The 19,729-nt window shown below is 45.3% G+C and overlaps 1 protein-coding gene across 8 annotated transcripts; it reads right to left on the reverse strand.

The window, feature by feature from the left end:
- Positions 1 to 428: 428 nt before the first annotated feature.
- On the reverse strand, positions 429 to 9,425 carry SPMIP8 (sperm microtubule inner protein 8). Of its 8 annotated transcripts, none has more exons than XM_072636687.1 (9): positions 9,113 to 9,425; positions 6,988 to 7,039; positions 6,574 to 6,807; positions 5,831 to 5,892; positions 4,782 to 4,956; positions 3,225 to 3,286; positions 2,003 to 2,067; positions 1,881 to 1,913; positions 429 to 640 (listed from the first exon to the last, which is right to left on the reverse strand). In XM_072636687.1, the coding sequence occupies exons 3-9, from the start codon at positions 6,794 to 6,796 to the stop codon at positions 610 to 612; spliced, it is 651 nt and encodes a 216-aa protein (XP_072492788.1). In that variant the 5' UTR covers positions 6,797 to 6,807; positions 6,988 to 7,039; positions 9,113 to 9,425; the 3' UTR covers positions 429 to 609. The 8 variants fall into 8 exon arrangements, with proteins under 8 accessions (XP_072492788.1, XP_072492791.1, XP_072492786.1 ...); XM_072636690.1 differs by having other exon boundaries at positions 6,574 to 6,798; positions 6,988 to 7,046; XM_072636685.1 differs by having other exon boundaries at positions 6,988 to 7,046.
- Between the last annotated feature and the right edge of the window lie 10,304 nt (positions 9,426 to 19,729).

Below are 19,729 nucleotides of genomic sequence, written 5' to 3' on the forward strand. Positions count from 1 at the left end.
CTGTTATTATCCCCATTATACAAATGGAGGAAACTGAGGCAAACAGGCTAAGTGACTGGTCTGTTATCACACAGCTAGAGTGTGTCTGAGGTCGAATTATAACTTGGGTCTTTCTGACTCCAGACTCTGTGGGCTAGCCATTATGCCACTTAGTTTTGTCCATCAAGTAGCAAAGTCAGGATTTAAACCCTTTTTGACTTTTGGAGTCCTTTTGACTCCAGAGTACCTACTCTTCATGCTATGACACATAGCATTTTCCTCAGTTGCAGAGTCCCTTATATTGTCCAACCCCTGTGGAGAGGTCAGTCTGTCTTCTTTTCCTCACTTGAATCAAGGGTGCACTTGTTTCCATGGGGCCCAGAAGAGATATGTTCAAAGCACATTCATTACCCCTTCCCTTACCCCATCATTAATACGTTTCTCTGCCATTTTGAGACTCAAGCCTTCTTGGGTGGATTGGTCACTTTATTATTCCTGCCATGGATTCCATATTCCTCAGGGAAGTGGCAGGTTCCACTTGAGCCATCTCTACATTTGGGGAGCTGGAGACTTAAGGTGGCCTGGTCCTGCTGGTTGAGACCTCCAAACCCTCGTCCTCCTCTTGGGAGGCTAATACCAGGGCTGCAGGTAACGGACAGGTCTGGGAGAAAGAAGCAGATGCTCACCTTAAGCCCTGCTGCACAATCGCTAACACCTTCCTCTTTTATACACTTAAAGGTTATTTGAGCTGGAAGGGAATTGAGAGATCTCATCCAGTGCAACCCCCCTAATTTTAAAGATGAGGAAATGAAGTCTAACTACTCCAAATGGGGTGATTTAAAGTGCTTTGGAAATCATGAGGCATTATATCCTCCTCCTTTTGGCATTCAATGCCCCTCTATAATCTACTCCCACTTTAATATTATTTCTCACGGCTCTGCAAATTTTCCTCATTCTTTCTGCCTTCCTCCTTGTCCCCTGAGGATCCCATAACTTATTTTCACCTCTTTGATTTTACTTGTGCTGTTTTCCTGCCTGGAATGTCAACCCTGTTCCCTTCTCTCTAAATTCTACCTTTTCTCTACCTCCTCTGGGAAGCCTTTCCCAAGTGTTCCCACTGCTACCTGATCTCGGCCTTCTATGACATGTATAGCTTTTGCTACACTTCTCGCATTTTATTTCCTACTTAGTCCCATTTCCCCAGCTTGTTATAAGCTTCCTCAGGGCATAGATTGATCTTACAGGTCTCATGTATCCCCTATGGTATTCAGCTTCAGAGGTAAGCACAGAATGAGCACTCTATTTTTTTTTTTGGCTGAACTTGAGGGCTTCTTCCCCCATCTCTTGTCTCTTAAAAAACCACCTTGAACCCTTCCCGCTGCCCAAGCTGGAAATTAAATCTTTAGAAAAACTATCACATGTGTGACCATTTTCATGGCCCCATGCCTAGATGTCATTTGAAGTCCCTTCCAGTTATAACAGCCCAACACCCACCCATTCTATAGATGTGGACACTGAGGCCCAGAGAGGTGAAATTATTTGTCCAAAGACATACCCAAGGTCTTCTGACTTCAAGCGCAATACCCTTTGTGCCACTGTTTTATGTTAGGACACCTGTGTTTCCCCCTTTGCAGGGAAAACCCTAACCTTACCTCCTAAGGAACCTATGAAGCTGGACAGCTCCCATGCTGCATTGTTTTGAGTGACTAGGAGGGCTGATGAATTGTCAGTTCCTTACTCTTTCCTGACCTTGTGTCAGTGACCTTGCACAAGCCATCATCCACCTTGCCCTCCCAAACCCTAGCCAATGGGAACTGAACCCAATCCTGGATGGGGACCATTTGGCTCAGACAGCAGAACTGAGACTGGACACTAGGCAGGCAGGGGTCCCATACTGTTACCTGTAGGGAGAGTTAAAGCTTCGGTAGGTGTTGCTGTGGGGAGAAAAGCAATACTAGTTAGGTCTGAGGTGGGGAGCCTCTGTCCTGGTCCCCATGGACAACCCCTAGGAGGGATCACTTACGTGGTGTCAGTTGCCAGGGGTCTCTGTCCATATTGGTCAAGGCCGGGGTTCTGGCTAAGACAGTACTAAGAGAGGACCAGAGAGCAGAGAGAGATCAATAAATAGTGGCTTTTTGGCTCAGTAATCCTCATGGAAGCTTGGAGGTCCTTGGGGAAGGGGTCTCTGTGGGCAAGGATTCATACCCTCTCCTGCCCTCACGGATGAAGGCTGCAGTCAGCGGATTTTGGAAGCACAGAATGTTAGCACTCACCTTTTCCAATTCCTTTACAGATAAAGAAATGGAATAAATTGCTCAAGACCACAGAGATAGTGGCCAAGCTACATCCTCCAGTTCCCCAGAGGCCTTGGTGGCGTCTGGGGAGGTTGTCTGGGTGTGGAATGACCCATTGACTGTGCCTGCCTCTAGCCAATGTTTTTGCAAAGAATGATCCCAGGCTGATCTGGGAGAGGGATGATGGCTTCAGGAAGAAAGTCCTTCTTTGTCCCAGTTGGTCATAATCTCACATTACAAATGTATGATGCTGGTTATACAATTTTCGTTGCACACTGCACATTCATTTTGCTCATGGGGAAACAGGTTTAGAGAGGGGAGTGACTTGCTCAAGGTGACATGGCTATCGTTGGAATCATTTTATGGGATCATAAGAACAGACTCAGAAGGGATGTTACAGGGCAGGGAGTTTAACACCTTTCTCCCCTCCCCCCACTTCCTTTTATACATAAGAAAACTTGAGACTCATAAAGGTAAAATAATTTGCCAAGGTCACACCTCGATCCTCAGACTCCCAATGGGATCCAGGGAGCAGAGGTGCAACAGGAGGTAATAACTAGGCAGTTATACCAGAACTCCACAGTCTTAAAGGTGGGGAGAGCCTCTGTTCCTTCCTTCTCAGACCCCTGAGAACCATTGTCACAAAAGTCAGAATGGGGAACTCTGAGGTGGTTCCCTGACTCCCCTCCTCTCCTCCACGGAGGACCACCAATCCCCCCACCAGATATTCCTCTAGTTGATAAGAAGGACTTCTTTTTTCTATGTTCTGTTCCAGTCAGGGACAGGAGAGAGGGATGTGGGAGCTATCTCCTTCTTCCATCATTCTCTTCCTTCCTGCCCTCCTCTTCTCCCATCCCACCCAGGGGAGATGTGTCTGGGCCTGCCCTCGGCCAGAGCCCAGGATCACCAGGCAGTGAGTGTGGCAGGCAGGGAGGACTCAGGTAATCCTACCCGCCAGCACTGGGTGACATCCGGCTTCAGGTACCTCACAGCATAGTCACTGAAACTCTCAACTGTGGAAAGAGAAAACAGATGATGCATGGCCCAAGCCCAGGCTCATCACTTCTATCACACGACAGTTTGAATCCCTCCTCCAGAGAGGCCTGCTTGCACGTAATATACTCTCAAACTCTACCTGCCCTCACATCCATCCTAAACCTTAAATTCTTACTTTTAGGGGTTTTTGGGGGGTCTACCAGAAGGTTTACCTTGCCCCATTCTAGCCTCAAATACTTCTGTTAAGGGGAAGGGCCCATTTTATATGTCAATTGATCAGACTGGCTCATAATCAGCCAGCAACGAGCAGGCCCTTAGAAAATGGGGCACAAAATAGGTAGATTTTGAACATGGTGAACAGGGGAGACTCCTAAAGTTGGGGAAGCCAGGGAAGACAAAGGCCCCAGAGTCCTAGTGGAGAAGAGTAGGAGGGAGGAAAAAGACAAACCTCCCCAGCTTCCTAATTATCCTAGGCATTCTCTGGGCCATGAGCAGAGCCTTATCCTATCTAGATTGAGAAGGTTCCCTGACCCCCTCCACCAGCTCCCAGGTCCTTGTGTCTTTCTCATTTCAGTCTGATACTCAGGGCTTGAAGGGACAGGAAAGGGCCAGCTGAGGGAGAAAGATTATATTTTCAGACTCAACAGGACCCAGGGTTGGGGACGATATCTCTGTTGGACACAAGCAAGCACCTGCATATAGAATTCCTGTCTCCTTTTACAGGCCCTCGTAAAGATAATAATAACTAATGGTTCTTTGGCACTCTCAGGTTTACAAAACTCTTTCCTCACAATATTTTCTGAGGTATGCCATGCAAGTGTTTTTATTATTTCCATTTTGTAGAGGAAAACTGAGGCTCAGAAACTTGACTTGCTCAGGGTTAACATAGTTGATCAAGTGTCATAGCTGGGGTTAAGGTTACTGAGTTAGAATCTTAAAAAAACAAACAACCCATGCCCTTTGAAAGGTCAGAGAGGCAGCCCCTGTCAGGACTTGAACCCAGGCCATTTGACTCCAAGACCACTGATCATTCCAGTTCTCAGGATCAGGAAGATATAAAGAAAGGAAGACTCCTACTTCTTACAGGCTTTTTATAATCATTCTCTTGTTTCTTCCCGTGAAGTAGGAAGGAATCATTACCCCCATTTTACCGAGAAGAAATGGGAAGGAGGTGGCTTTGGGTCAACCATGGTCTGCATTGGTGCTAGGTAGACATTGGGGAACTTGGCATATTTTATGGTTTTAGCTTTTATACTCAGAAGTCATAAGTGCCTAATAAAGCCTCCCTCCCTCCTTCCCTCCCTTCCTCCCTTCCTTCCTTTCTTCCTCCCTTCCTTCCCTTCCTCCCTTCTTCCCTTCCTCCCTTCCTCCCTTCCTTCCTTCCACCCTTCCCTCCTTCCCTCCTTCCTTCCCCCCAGACTCCCCAGACCCCAGACATGTTCCCCCTCTCCACAATGAGCCCTCAGGCCTGTTCCCACCCACCCACCTCAGTCACTCCCACTCCCTACAGACCCTTTTTATCCACAAGAGGAAGCTTGAATTCTCCTGAGGCAGAGATAAAGTGGGACCAGTCTTCAATGGCATGGGTGTGGCTGGGCCAGTTGATTTGGTTAATGCCCGGTACTAATGGGGCCAGCTTCCCACCCTGGTACCTCTTTTTAAGCATCTGTCCTGTCCCAGTGATTTCCTGTACAGGGAGACCCCAGGCCCAGAGTGAAAGAGGAAAGATGGCTTCTGGTCCTGAGATACTAGGGTAATGGAGGAGGGGGTGGGGATAGGACAGTTCCCAAAGGCATGGGCTTGGGTGGAAGAGATAGGACTTCCTCAGGACTAGAGGAACATTTGCATTGGGCTCATGGCAAAGTCAGGGCAACACTAGATCTCTGACCTCTGACTCAGGAATGGACCCATCCTCCCCCTGGCTCACTGTTCTTCTGTTCCCTCCCCCCAATCTTATTAGCCCTTCCCCCATCAAATAATCAGCAACCATTTATTAAGTCACTACCACAAGTCAGGTGCAATTCTAGGTGCTGGGGATTCAAGGAGAACAAATCATTCCCCCTATTGACCCGTATATGTACATTGGTCAATGGAAGGGAGTGGCCATAACCTGAGCCCCAGGACACTTGCCCCTTCCCACTCAAGGCCAGCCCTGACAGGTAATCAGCAGAGATTGTTCCCTTCTCCCCTCCCCTCCCCACTTAGTGGGACAGAGAGAGAAGATACTCATTGGGTCCCCTGACCTGGGAGTGCATGATGGAGGGGCATCATCTCAGTCATATCTAAGTCTTTGCAACTAATAGGTCTGGGGGATCAATCACATCAATGATTGGAAATGTACCGTGGAATGAAAACCAGTCCCCAGATTTCCAGGGGGCACTTGGTCCTTTGGAATGTAAGCCAGGGAGAGAGGGAGAGGCTGGCCCTGGGGAGCTGTCCCTGCTTGCCCCTTCAATAGCTTGTTCTGTACATACCCTGTGACCCTTCTCCTCCCTCTGCTTCCCACCCTACCCTTCTCCCTCCACCTCCACACTGGACTCCAGTCTAGGAGGGTCACTCACCAGGCCATTCAGACTTTTGTTGGGGACACCCAACAAGCTGAAGTGTGCACGGTTAAAGTCATCTGCAGGGAAGAGAAGCGGGTGTGTCTGAGTGTGTGATCTTTGTGTGTGTGTTTGTGGTGGATGTGTTTGTGTGAATGTAGTGTGTACCATCTGTGCTAATTTTTTCTTTGGCTCCTGTGTATAAATATAGTGTGTGGAGCTTGTGACAGGCAACCATGTGTGCAGCTGTATGAATTGAGCCTTTACTATCGTCCTGTAGAGTATTGAAATGTGGAGGTATGTCTCTGGATCTGAGTGGCTGTTTTTGTATGTGTTTCTGGATAACTTTATCCAGGTTATCCAGGTTGCAAAAGAGGGAGGCCTTGGATTGAGGACATAACTTTTCCCTACAGGGTTCATGCCCTCCCTTGATATCTTCTGTGATGGGGTGAGGATGTGTGAGGCAGAGAGAGAGCAAGAACCAGGAGCTGTTCTTCCCATTTGCCAGATGGTGAGAGAGAGGACTATCCTAGGATCATAGGTTTAGAAGTGGAAGGGGCCTTGGAGGTCATCTATTCCAACCCTCCCTCCCCAACTTTACAATGAAGGAATCCAAGGACTAGGAAGGTTCATTGCTTGCCCAAGATCAGACATGACCAGACCTTGGTCTCATAGCCTGTAGAGGTCCTACATAGGGACCATGCTTCCATCATGACCAGGCATGGGACTCCAGACAAGCTGGCCCAGGTAGGCATTATTACCTTTGGTGCAGTAGGTGGATGACTGGCAGTGCATATCGGGGAGTTTCCCGATGATTGAGTCCATGTCCATCCGCCTCAGGGTGGGCAGGAGCGGGTGGTAGAGTTGCTGTTTGACCCCTGGGAGCATGTTCCTCTTTGGAGGTATAGGGAACAAAATGGCTGGGGATGCATGAGCTTCAATGGAATTATCACTCCAAGGGACCAGGTCGATGATCCGAGCCATGGCTGGAAAACCTCATAGTGAGATAAAACCAGACGAGATATCCAGTGAGAAGGCTGAACTGTGATATCACCAGGAGCCTTAGTCCCTTCCAGACTTCTCTTCCTCCCACCAAGAATTGAGAAACAAGAGGAAAAACAGAAAATAGGGCCTGAAAGCTACTAGACCCCCTTCATCTTCAGACCCAGCCCTACCTTCACTGTTCTCTTGGCCAGAAGCAGAAGGCTCCAATTCCCACAGTCAATCCTGGAAACTGAGAGAGAGGACTGAAGCCCTGAACTTTAGAAAGAGGAAGATGAACTGAAACACCCACCCCCAGGAGCCTGATCCCATCTCTCTTCATCCTCCTCATCCCCTACTAAAATCCCCTGCCTCCTTTCTTTCCAAGGCTGAAGACACTCCTTGGCTCCCTCCCTTTCACTATCGACCAGAAAGAAGGGAATCTATAATATTTGGCATTTATATATTGAGATAAGGCTTTCAAAGCTCTTTACATAGGTTGTTTCATTTGATCTCTAAAATAGGTGCTGTTATTTCCCCAATTTTTTTCAGCTAGAGATGGACTAAAGCCTTCCACTGCTCATGGGACTCCAGTTCATACTGAAGGCATCATCCCGACTCTCATCCATGAGCAGAAAAATGAGTGGTGAATTAAAAAAGAAAAAGAAACCCAGCTCAATGAAGAGTTTCTGTGATATAAAAGGCCAAAGGAATAAAATTCCTTCAGAAGTCCAACTTGAAGTATCAGTGGATAAGTCAGAAGAAGCATCAGGGAAAAAATTTAAATTGGATAGTAAGTATATTAAAGGAATTCAAGAAGGGTTGTAATTTAGTTCTTAAATACATGCATAAAACATCATCTAGAAAACTTCAAAATGAGGGCTGCAACCTGCAAATCTTGGTGCCAGAGTCATATATGAGTCAACTAAATAAAGCTGAAGTCATTAGATGGAAAAACAAAATGGAAGAGGAAAGAGAGGTAGCATGGAGTGCAGCAAAAATGACCGAGGAACATGCCAAATAAAATAATTTGGAAAATAATGAACTTGGAAAGCAAAACAAGAATAGCAAATATCAGATTAATTAGGGTTGAAGAAGATACTGAAAAAAAGAAAAAAAATAAAGGCTAGATGCAGTATTTGAGGAACTAATAAGGAGAAATCTCCATGTCAGTCTAGATCATGAAGCACTAAAATGAAGGAAAATGCAGGGTAACAGCAAGAAGAAATTCTTAATTTGGATTCTCCAATGTGTATCACCTATTGATGAACATTTATTAAGTGCTTACTGTATGCCAGTCACCATACTAGTGCCTGGCATATACTAGATGCTTAATAAGTGTTTATTAGACTAAGTACTGCGGATGCAAAGAAAGGTAAAAAACTACAACAAACGACCTTTGCCCTCAAGGAGCTCCCAGTGTAATGGGGTAAACAATATGCAAACAACTATATGTGTACAAGACACGTACAGGATGAACTAGAGATGATCAACAGAGGGAAGGCACTAGAATTATAAAGATAAAAGAGTAGATCAGACTACCCCAGGAGAGGAGCAGAATTGGAAGTAGAACCCACATCTCCTGGCTCCCAGCCCAACGTTCCTTTCCTTGGTATAGATATAGAAAGACCTTCTCCAGGACTATGAAGACTATGTCTTCATCTCACAATCTCAGTCTCCCACCTGAGACAGATAGGCACCCAAAGACATGGGAGTCTTGAAGGGGGAAAAGAATGGAAAACAAATTCTGGACCACAAGGTCCTGGAGAGGACGTGAATGTGCAAAGTAATCTTGAGGAAGAGTGCAATGCTGGAAGGTTTTTGGAAGCTAGCAGGCTTCATAAAGGGTACTGAGTGACTGGGCTGTCAAGGGAAGGCAGAGGAAGGGAATCAGTCAAAAGTCATAGGATGATGGGATTTAGAACTGGAAGAAACTTTAAGGACCATCCATCTCACCCTTTTCATTTTAAAGCTGGAAGAAATGAGGTCTAAAAGAGTAATAAGTGACCGAAGCTGGCAGGTCTTCAAACTCCAAGCCCAGTTTTGTTTCCCCACCATTCTGATGCTAACATGACATCTCCAGTCATCCATATCTATATCTGACCACTGGACCCACATGACTCTGGAGGAGAAAGTGAGGCTGGTGATTCTGCACAGTCCTCCCTCACTTAAATCCAATTCACTTGCAAATCATGGCATCATCTTCTTGACGTCACGGTACTCTTTGAGGATAAAGGACAAACAGTCACACCTCTAAGGGTTCAGAAAGGGAGAAGGGAGGACTCAAGAAAGGGAGGTGAAGAGTAGCTAGTAACGAACCTCGGCTGCTGGAAAATCCCCAGAAAGCCTGGCTTTCCTTGACTCTAAGGAGGGAGATCCAGGGAACAAGAAATTCTGAAGCAATTGTAAGGTGTTTCCTATTTTTTCCAGTCACCATATGTCCAAGGAAGTAGCAAAGAAGTAGGAAGGGAAGAAAGATCAATGTTCCAGCAGAAGGGATTAAAACAAACAGACATTCTGAGGAGACAAGATCTATGCTCTCTGAGTTCCTCCTATTGTGAGGTCTCCATAGCGGGTCCTTCTATTGACTGATCTCCTCATTCACCAGGGCAACGGACAGCTCCTATCCAAAGTCTTTCCTGGGCAGCAAAGGCAGGGTTGCTAAGCTACTACAGCTGTGTCACCAAAGTTACCTGGAAACTGGTGACCCCTATTCAGCCCAGCTGAAAGAAAATTCTCCCCATTGGGGAGGGCTCTGGCCAGCTGCTACAGAGGATAAGAGAAGTTGTTCTTCAGGGGAATACAAGTCACAGAACTAGGGGGCTGCTGTGTTGTGGAGAGTAGGGGAAGATACCAGAGGGGGAACAGGCTTAGAATCAACCCCAGGGGAACCCCAGTTATCCCTAAGCAATGCCAGGCAGAGCAGAATTCACCTTGTGGAGACAGGCACAGAGAGGAGAAAAGGCTCTGCTTAGTGTTTGGGCACCTATTGTAAAGGTTTCCCTGGATTCAGCCCTTTGTGTCTTGGAGCCAGGCCCTGACCACATCCCAGGAACAGCAGCTGTCTGAGTCCACCTGCATAGCCCAGGGCAAGGTTTCTCAAAAGAGGAACTCAGAGAGAGACTCAAGGTAGATTTAGAAAACCAGGCTTCTGACTTGTTTAGGGGGAGGTAGTGAAATGGAGTCTTCACTGGAGTCCTCGGGCTTTTGGCAAGAAGTGACTTGTCATTTCCCTAAATCTTAAAAATAACTGAAATGTATGTTCAAATTGGTAAAACAATCCACATACATGATCTAATTGGGGCCTCACAACAACTGCATGGTTGGGGGGTTGAGGATCAGACCATTGTACCTGCTTGCCCTGAGCGATGCTAATCTCTGTCATCTAATGAATTCAATCCAGCATCCACCTACCTTCAGTTCTTATCGTCCTGGCTTGGATAACAACTTAGCAGGAGAGCAGTCCAGAAGGTGTCCTTCCTTCTCCCTATCTGAGAGTTCTCCTGGATAATTCCTTTATTTGTAATTGCCCCAGCAAGCCCACTTTATGTTTCCCCATTGTATTTTTGGGAGAATTTCAATTTTAAATTCTTCATGGCTCACAGACACATATATGCATATGTATGTATACACACATATACGTATGTATGTATATCACATCACCAGAAGAATACTGGAATTAGAGAGGTGGGCTTTTGTTTCTAAAAGAACTGTGCGATTTCTTTTTAAATTTAATTTTGTTCAATGAACAGAAATCTATTTTCTCTCTCCCACCCTGCCTCTCCCCACTAAAATAGAAAAAATTTTATTGGAACAAATACACATAGTCAAGCAAAACATTTTTGCATTGTCTACATCCCCAAGAATATAGTTCTCAGCCTGGGAAGGGAAGGGAATAGCATTTTAAAGCACCTACTATATGCCAAACACTGTGTTAAACATTTTACAAATACTTCTTCATCTCATCCTCAACAATCTTTCGAGGTAGGTGCCTTTATGACCCTCATTTTACAGTTGAGGAAACTGAGGTAAATGGAAGTTAAGTGACTTACCCAGAGCCACATAGCTATTAAGTGTCCGAGGTTGGATTTGGACTCAGGTCTTCCTTGACTCCATGCCCAGTGCCCTATTCATTGTATCATCTAGCTGCTTCTTGTCTACACCCTTAGTCCATTACCTGTCTGTCAGGGGGTGGATGGTATGTTTCATCCTTCAGTCTTCTAGTATCATGATGGGTCATTATCAGAACTGCAATTTTCCAGAGGCCACTCAATCTGCTCCCCTCTTTCAGCTTAACTCTGGACTCAGCTGATTTTCTATTTACAGTATCCCTTCCAGATAGATAGGATGTCCCCAAAGTCTTAATACAGTTTTAAGCTATGAAAGTTTGATGATTTAAGTTGATGTCACAAGCAGTGTTAATGTATTAGAAAATGAGAGGTTAAATGACCTAACTAGTCAGTATCTTTGGCGGGAATTGAACTCCAGTTCTCTCTGACTTCAGGTCCAACACCCAATCCACTACAGCATACCTATTACCAGCCTACATTGGGAAGGTGGATAGGGATGCTGAAAATGACATTTCAGATCTGGAGAATGGTTTTCATTATTCCTCATAATAATCTTCCTTAGCAGGAATCATAAAAAAGAGAGAGGCAGGGCAGCAGAATCAGACTTGAGATCTTGTTAGATAAGACTGTTGAAACTTGGGACATCAGCTGTCAGCGTGTTGGATGCTGGGCTTTAAGTAGGGAAAGCTGACTTTGCTGCTTACTGGCTGTGTGACTTTTCATGAGTCACTTCTCTCTTCTGGGTCTCAGTTCCCGGATATGTCAAAGGAGCAAACTTGAGTTTGATAGCTTAATCATAAAACTGGAAGGGACCTTCGAGATGATCTAGCCCCTTAATTAAGCAAATAAATTTTACAAGAAACCAAAACCCAGAAGACGACATTTAATTGATCAGAGTCACACAGGAGGAATAATCTGGCAACAAGACTTTGGACCCAAGTTCTCTGACTCCAAAGTCAGTACTCTGACCTTTTCAGTTCTAGGATTCTATGATCTCCTTGTAGCTCCCAGCCAGTTGGTCAGTAATTGATCCTGTGTCAACCAAGCAGTGGAATGTATAGGGTCCAGGACTTGGAGTCAGGAAGACCTGAGTTCAAATCTTGCCTCAGACACTAACTAGCTATGTGACCCTGGGCAAGTCACTTAATTTCTGCCTCAGTTTCCTTATCTATAAGATGGAGAGAATTATAACACCACCTTCCCAGGTCATTGTGACAATCAGATGAGATGATAAATGTAAAGTGTTTTGCAAATCTTCAAATGCAATATAAGTGCTAGCTATTATAATTTCTTTTTTTTACTTTTTTCAAAAATAAATTTGTTTTCAGTTTTCAACAATCACTTCCATAAACTTTAAATTTTCTCCCCTTCCCTCCCCTTCCTCCCCAAGATGGCTTGCAGTCTTACACGGGTTCTACACATACCTTCTTACTAAACACATTTTCACATTAGTCATGTTTCATAGAAGAATTAAAACAAAAGGGAGAAATTATGAGAGAAACCAAACCAAACCAAAGCGTAGCAAAAGAGAAAACAGTCTACCTCATTCTGTGTTCCGACTCTATAGTGCTTTCTCTGGATGTGAATGGTGTTTTGCATCAAGAGTCCTTTGGAAATGTAGCCATTATAATTTCTAAGGACTTCTCAACTCCTAAAGAGCTGTTGCAAAATCCAAGGTGGAAGATGGAATGAGGTGGTAGGTTTTTTTTTCCTCCTGTGGAAAAGCAATGGAAGGATTGCCCTGAAAACTCTTCGGAAAGGGGAGGATGGGGAGGAAGAAGGGTCTGGCCGGTTTCTTTCTTCGCTGGGATGTAAACATAGTGCCTGGTGGAGATTAGAGACTGCCCTGGAAATCCAAGGTCAGCGGTAGAAGGATCAGGAAGATTGGCAGCCTCAGCAGGTCCTGGATTAACTCAATGACACTCACTCTACTTTAGGCCTTCTGGAAATTGCCCCTCTTCTAGTTTTGTGACCTCACCAGGAAGAAAGAAGGAAGCTAGGAAGAGGAGTAGGTCTGGAGGGACAACAGCCTTCACCCTGTGCCACTGGCCACAAGGTCATTGGTCTACCATCTTACCACGGAGGTGTTAGAGCAGGAAGAGACATTAGTCTTTTTACAGAAGAGGAAACAGGGCTTGAGGAGAAGTGACCCCCTTCCCAATCTGCCTGCTCCTTCTGTCCTCCTCCCCCCACCTCTAACCCCAAGTAGCTTCTACAAGGGTAGCAGGAATGTGATTTGTATCCAGGCTCTGTGATGCTGTCTCTTCTCAGGTAGTTAAAAATGTCTTGGTTCTTTCCCCAAGAGCTTTCACTTCTTGACAAATGACTGCTCCCTTGTCTTATCTCCTCAACCCTCCTCAAGGATTGATCTCCCATTCCAGTGTCAGCTGCACATCCCTGACACCCCATCCTGAATGTTTAACCCCCACCCCAACACCTTCAGTATTTGACCCTCACTTGGCTTTTCAAGACTTTATCTCCTAGCCAGAGCCCGTGGACTGTGTGGTTGAATTTCAGGGAGTTTATGAACTTGAATGGGCAATAAATAACATCTTTATTTAATATTATTGGTTTCATTAATAATCCTGTATATTTTCTTATATGCATTTAAAAGCATAATTCTGAGATGGGGTCCACAAACCTCATCAGACTGCCAAGATAATTTTAAGAGCCCCTGTCCTAGACTATCCCCTGGATGTGTGCTGCACTCAACCAAATGGGACTACTCACCATCCCCTGGGCATGCCTTCTTCCTCTTAAGACCCCTCCCCTGTCCTTTGCTCATTCTATCCCCTCTGCTATAAATACCCAGTGGTAAAGGATTAGGCTCAAACTGCCTCCTCTGAGAAGCTCTATCTGATCCCCTCCAGCCAGGCATGATCTCTCTCTCTCTCTGTCTCTCTGTCTCTGTCTCTGTCTCTCTCTGTCTCTGTCTCTGTCTCTGTCTCTCTGTTTCTCCCCTCTCTTTCTGTCTCTTTTTCTCTCTTTCCTCCCCTTCCCCCCCCCTGCTCCATCCCTCCGTCCCTGAACTTGGATAGTGTCCAAAAGACATACAATCAAAGTGCCCTTTTCAGTTCTGCCCGAGCTGGAGGAACCTCAGAGGCTGGGTAGTCCAACCCAGACCTGAGTGGGAAGACCATGCATAGCACCTTGGACAAGCTCATCCAGCCTCACCCTGAAGACCTCCACTGATGGCTCATTAAGTCAATCTGTTCCCTTTCATGAGTCGGGAAGCTTTTCCTCTGCCATCTTCACCAGTCCTGGATCCACCTTCTAGACCAAGCAGGTCAGGTGTGTTCCCCTCTTTGATGAGGCAGCCCTTTGTGCTTTTGAAGACAGTTATTGTACCTCCCCACCCCCCTCCTCCGCAATAGTCTTCTTTTCCCCAGGCTCAACATCTACTCCAATTAATTTTAATTTTTTTTTCACGTGGAGTGTAGCAATTCATTTCTTCCACACAAAAGAAATGCTTAACCCCAAAGCCTGACAAGTAGGCACTGACAAAGACTGAAACAAGCAGCAGCAACTTCTGTCTGCTGTGATACTCTTTCTGGAGGTTGATACTAAAACATCAAAATACAAAGCACACAAAAAAATCAGTATTTCACCTTTGACTCAGCACCGAATCCCTCAAAGGTCCCTATTTTCTGGCAAGCCGGGCCAGGAGCTGTGTTCTTCCTCACTGCAAGGGAAGGGGCTATAATGGAAACCAGCATCGTAGCTCTGTCCCTTTATAAAGGTTTGATATGGTAGCTATTTGTGCATATGCCTTGAAAGCCCAATTAGACTGCAAACTCTAGAAAAAACATCTTTGAAACCTATGGGGCCTGCCTGAGCTCAGTAAATTTTAAAGATTATGTAATGCTTTTATAAAGTTTTGTTACTGTTCAGTCATTTCTGACTTTTTGTGACCCTGTTTGGGGTTTTTTTTTGGCTGGAGTGATTTGCCATTTCCTTCTCCAGCTCATTTGACAGATGAGGAAACTGAGGCAAACAGGGTTAAGTGACTTGCCCAGGGTCACACAGCTTGGAAGTGTCTGCGGCTGAATTTGAACTTGGGAGGATGAGTCTTCACTTTGTACCACCTAGCTACTGCCCTCTTATAAAATATAGAACATGAAATAATCATATTGATAACTTGCCTTTATATAGAGCTTTAAGGTTTGCATGTTATCTCATTTGAAACTCACAATAACTGTGAGAGGTAAGTGCTCATCTGTTTTACAGATTAGGAAACTGAGGCTGGGAGAGATTAAAGTGATTTGACCAGGGTCATATTCATAGAAACTATGTGAGGAAGAATTTGAACTTAAGTCTTCTTGACTCTAACACTTTAGTCAAAAAGCATTTATTAAACATTTACTACGTGCCACATATTTTCTCTACTCAGTGGTACAGTGCATAGAACTCTGGGCTGGGGTCAGCAAGACCTGAATTCAAATCTGGCTTCCAACACTTACCAGCTGTGTGACCCTGGGCAAGTCACTTAATCTGTTTGCTTCAGTTTCCTCATCTGTAAAACATTTCAGCATCTTTGCCAAGAAAACCCCAAATGGGATCAGGAGGAGTCATACATAACTGAAGCAGATGAACCATTGGTATTTTCTCTAAGCATAGGAAAAACAAAAACAGGTTTGTCTTAGTCCCTGCTGTCAGGGAGCTTACATTTTAACAAGGGAAGACAAGATATAAAAGAGATTGAAAAGGAAGGAGGGTAGGGAAGTCCTGGGAGAGTCAGGGGTTCTAGTTTGGAGATGAAGAATGGGGTTTCTCCCTAAAATGGAGGGTCTGGGGGAAACTACCAATCAAGGGGAAAGGCTGGAGGCCAAGAGAGTTCTCACAATGGGACAAGTAGTGCAGCGATGGAGTGGGCTTCCAGGGGTGGAGAAGTTTCTATGTCATATGGACGGTCAGAGGTGCAATCTATCCACTGATCAAAATAAATGTTTGTTGATTGAATAAGTTAATTAACTTTGTCCCTCCCCTTCCCCCACCCTTGTTCTCACTGGAGGAAGGGGAATTTGTAGACAGCCTCCCTTGAAGCACTGATGACTTCCAGAACCAGGATCAGTTTCCCCCACTCTCCCATGAAGGCTTTGGTGACACTGTCCTAGGCAGCTTATGAGCTGTCCTAAAGTGAGGGCACCAGAAGCCTTCTCTGGAGTGGTGCCCTTGCAGCCATAGCTTACATTCCCCTGGGTAAGAAGACCTACTCTCCCTTCCTGAATTTTTACATTGAGTCTTCTGTAAGATCTGTAAGGCTCAAACAGAGACTCCTCTTCACCTCCAATTCTGGAACACTCTTTCCTGTTCCCACCTCCCACACACACTCAGTTTTCTTGAATCATCAGGGGCTCCAGGGTCCCATTCCTTGACATCAAAACTTGACCACAGGCAGCAAGGGACCCCTTCACGCCTTTCCTGCCCTTTCCTCTGAAGATGGAGACTAGACCTTTCAGTGACTTCTCTATACATTTTAAATGCCTCAGTGGTCCATTGGATCCCTTCTCCTCTGAGATCTGGCCCGAGTCCTGGGTCAGTGGGGTATTCCTCTGTTGTGGGGTGACCTCGGCCCCCCATGGTGACAGCTACTTTTGTCTAGTCTCCCAGTATTATCACCGGATCCATCCTCATTAATCCCCTTTGTGGGAAGGCCCTTTTATAATCCCATCAGAGCCCTTTGAGGCTTGTATTGGGAACAACGTGGACCAGTGGCTGGGCACTATCACCAGATAAGGTAACTGCTTGGGCACCCTAACTTTCTCTCGGCCTGAGAAAAGGGGAACCTCTAGTTGTAGGGAGTGGGGACAGGAGGGAGACCTTCCATGTTCTCCTAGAACCTCTCAGAATCATTCTCATCTCCTAGAAGAAGAGACAGCCAGAGATGGGGAGGCCAGTGGGCAATGCTGAGTTACTGAAAGCCTGACCATAATCTTTCTAGTTCATTCTCCAGGGTGCTAAAGGAGGCAGAAACTTGCCCTTCCTCTGCAATGGCAGTCTCCCAGGGTCAAAATAGACTTCATTATCAGTCCCCAGAGGAAGTCAGTTACTTTCCCCTGTTGGGAAGGAGATGGGAGAGAATGTGGAAATAGAGAAATCTGGCCAATTTTATGAGTAGGAGAATTTTGGGAGAGGTAAGAGGGAGGCCCTTACTTCAGTCAGCTGGCTCCATTTTCAGACCAGGCTGGGAGGGGAACAAGGCTTGGATGAAGGAAAATTTCATGGGAAGTAGAGTCATAGAATTTCAGAGTTGAAAGTGAACCCCCAAAGTCACTTAATCCAACTTTGCCCAGAATGGGAAACTTCTGTAGCATCCCTAAAATGTGGCCATCCAGTTTCCACTTGGAGACCTACTAGGATGGGGAACTCACTACCTTATCGGGGAACCTTCCCAACTGCCAATGGGCTCTTTCAATTTTTTCTAACATCCTTTGTTTATGTTTTTCTTTGCTTCCATCACCTTTGACCACGTTTTTTTCTTGCTTATATCATCCCAGTCCTCTCCCTCCTATTGGATCGACTTTGTTGTTATCACCAGCATCAGCACTGTAACTTTCAATTCAATGAAGTACCTTGTCCTAGACCACCTTGCTAGGCACGGAGAACATAAAGCCCCCAAAGAAAATTAAAACAAAATCCCAAACCCTCCCTGTCTTTGGGGGTTCATATTCTCCAGGAGAGATACTACAGGTAGAGCAGAAAGTAAAGACAGATTGTTTACAAAGTGGCTTCTAGGGGTAGAAAGTGATATCTGAGGTGTTAGGAAAGACCTCACATCACTGGGACCACCTGGATTGTGCATTCAAAGAAGCTAGTGATTCTAAGAAGTAGAGAGGAGGATGGAATACCTTCCAGGAATGGGAGCACAGCTCCTGCAAATGTGTGGAAGTAGGAGACAGGATGCTTTCTATGGAGGATAGCTAGCAGGACTAGAGAGTGTGATGTGAAGGCAGATTAATGTAGTATAAAGAAAATGCGGCTTATGTGAGGGCTTTAAATGTCAGCTGATGGGTTTGTGATTTATTTGGAGGGGGCAAGAAGGACCCATGGAGAATTTTTGAGTGGAGGAAGAGGATGAGGTGACACGATCAGATCTGGATTTTGAAAATATCTGTTTGGTGGTTACATGGAGGATGGGGGTGAGGAAGGGAGAGTCTGGAGGCACTGAAACTAATTAGAAGAAAGAGTTAAATTGAATCTACAGAATTGACAGTGGTAATCCATTGCTCAAATAGGTGAGTCATTTAACCCTGATTGCCTCAGTTTTCTCCTCTGTGAAATGAGCTGGAGAAGGAAATGGCAAATCAGTCTAGTAACATTGCCAAGAAATCCCTGAATGAGGTCACAGAGAGTCAGACACAACTGAAAATGATTCAACACCAACAATGATAATGGATATTTAATGAGTGAACAAATGAATGAAATTGTAATATTAATGAAATGGAATATTAATGAAATAGTAAATAGTCCCCTGAAAATTAGGAGGGAGGCAAACCTAAGAAAAGAGCTAAGACTGTGAGTTCAGTTGGGATTCACTACCTAAATTCAACTTTCGTCTCCCTACCAGGGTCCTGAGTATCTTCATCCTGTCCCTGTCTCTTCTGTTGAGGAAAGTGTCTGATGAACTATTTTGCATTCTCATGAATAACTTTTGAAACATACAATTTAAAGGAAGATGAGAAAGAAATCTGTTCTATCCCAGGAAATATCTCCATAATACTAGAATTCTAGGCAGGAGAGGGAGAGATGTTTTGGCACAAGGTAGTTTTTCCAGAGTCTGAAGCAGAGTTTAGATTGGATCAGAACCACAAGGGTGAGGGCTCCACATGTACAGGGCCCTGCTAATACTCATGTGAGTCAGCAAGTAGAAACAGCCAGGCTTAGCACAAGTAAGTAGGCTCCTGGATGGCATCTTCCATCCTCTCTCTCCCCTACTGTGTTATCACCAGGTGGGTTCCTCCCTGCTCTTCCCCCTAGGGCAGCCTACATAGAAAGAGCTTTGGGTGTCTCCCCATCTCTTTCCTTAGAGGCTAGTGTCTGCAGTGGGACCTTGTGTCCCAAGGTCCCTGGTGTCTCTGTCTGCTTCTCCTCTCCCCCTCAACTGAATTTCTCTTAAAAAATTGATTTGAGGGCAGGCAGTTTTTATGCCCTCGCACCTTTAGAGCCTTAGAGGCCACTGAGTTCAATCCTCTTATTTACATTTGAGGAAACCGAGGTGCAAGGAGTTTAAAGGGACTTGCCCAGAAGGATGCACCTAAAAAGCATCTAAGGTGGAATTTGAACTCAGGCCTTCATGACTTCAAGTCCAGTGCTCTACCCATTGCACCAAGCTGCCTCAGAAATCATTTAGCTCATGCAATGACTTGCTCAAATTCACACAGGTAATAAGTAGCAGAGACAAGGGAAAGTTCATGATAGAGTTCATTAGCCAGAGCGACCACCTTGAAGTCTGTAGAGGGTCAAATAGGATCATTGATTCATCAGGTTTTTCATTAATTGGGTTTCTGGACACCTAGAGGGGAGCCAGAACCAAAAGACAGAGCATGGAAACAGAGTCCTGGAAGGGAGAGGACTCAGGCTGTACCCCTCTGGTGTGTCCACCTCACATTGTGCTTTATATACATCTCAGTAGTTGTGCCTGGCTCTCTACTAGCAAGTAAGCTTCCTGAGGGCAGCTACCTAGTCTTAGCTAAGCTTTGAATCACCCCTAGTGAGGTGCTGAACAAAAGATGCTTCAGAAATAATTCTTGAATGGATGAATAAATAAATGAGTGTGTGAGAAGGGAGTGGGTGACAAGATGTTCTGAGATATGAACTTTTGGGATTTGGGAATACTTTATATAGTCTAGGCCAGGGGTGGGGAACA

Source organism: Notamacropus eugenii, chromosome 1 (assembly GCF_028372415.1).
Source record: "Notamacropus eugenii isolate mMacEug1 chromosome 1, mMacEug1.pri_v2, whole genome shotgun sequence".
NCBI classification, from domain to species: domain Eukaryota; kingdom Metazoa; phylum Chordata; class Mammalia; order Diprotodontia; family Macropodidae; genus Notamacropus; species Notamacropus eugenii.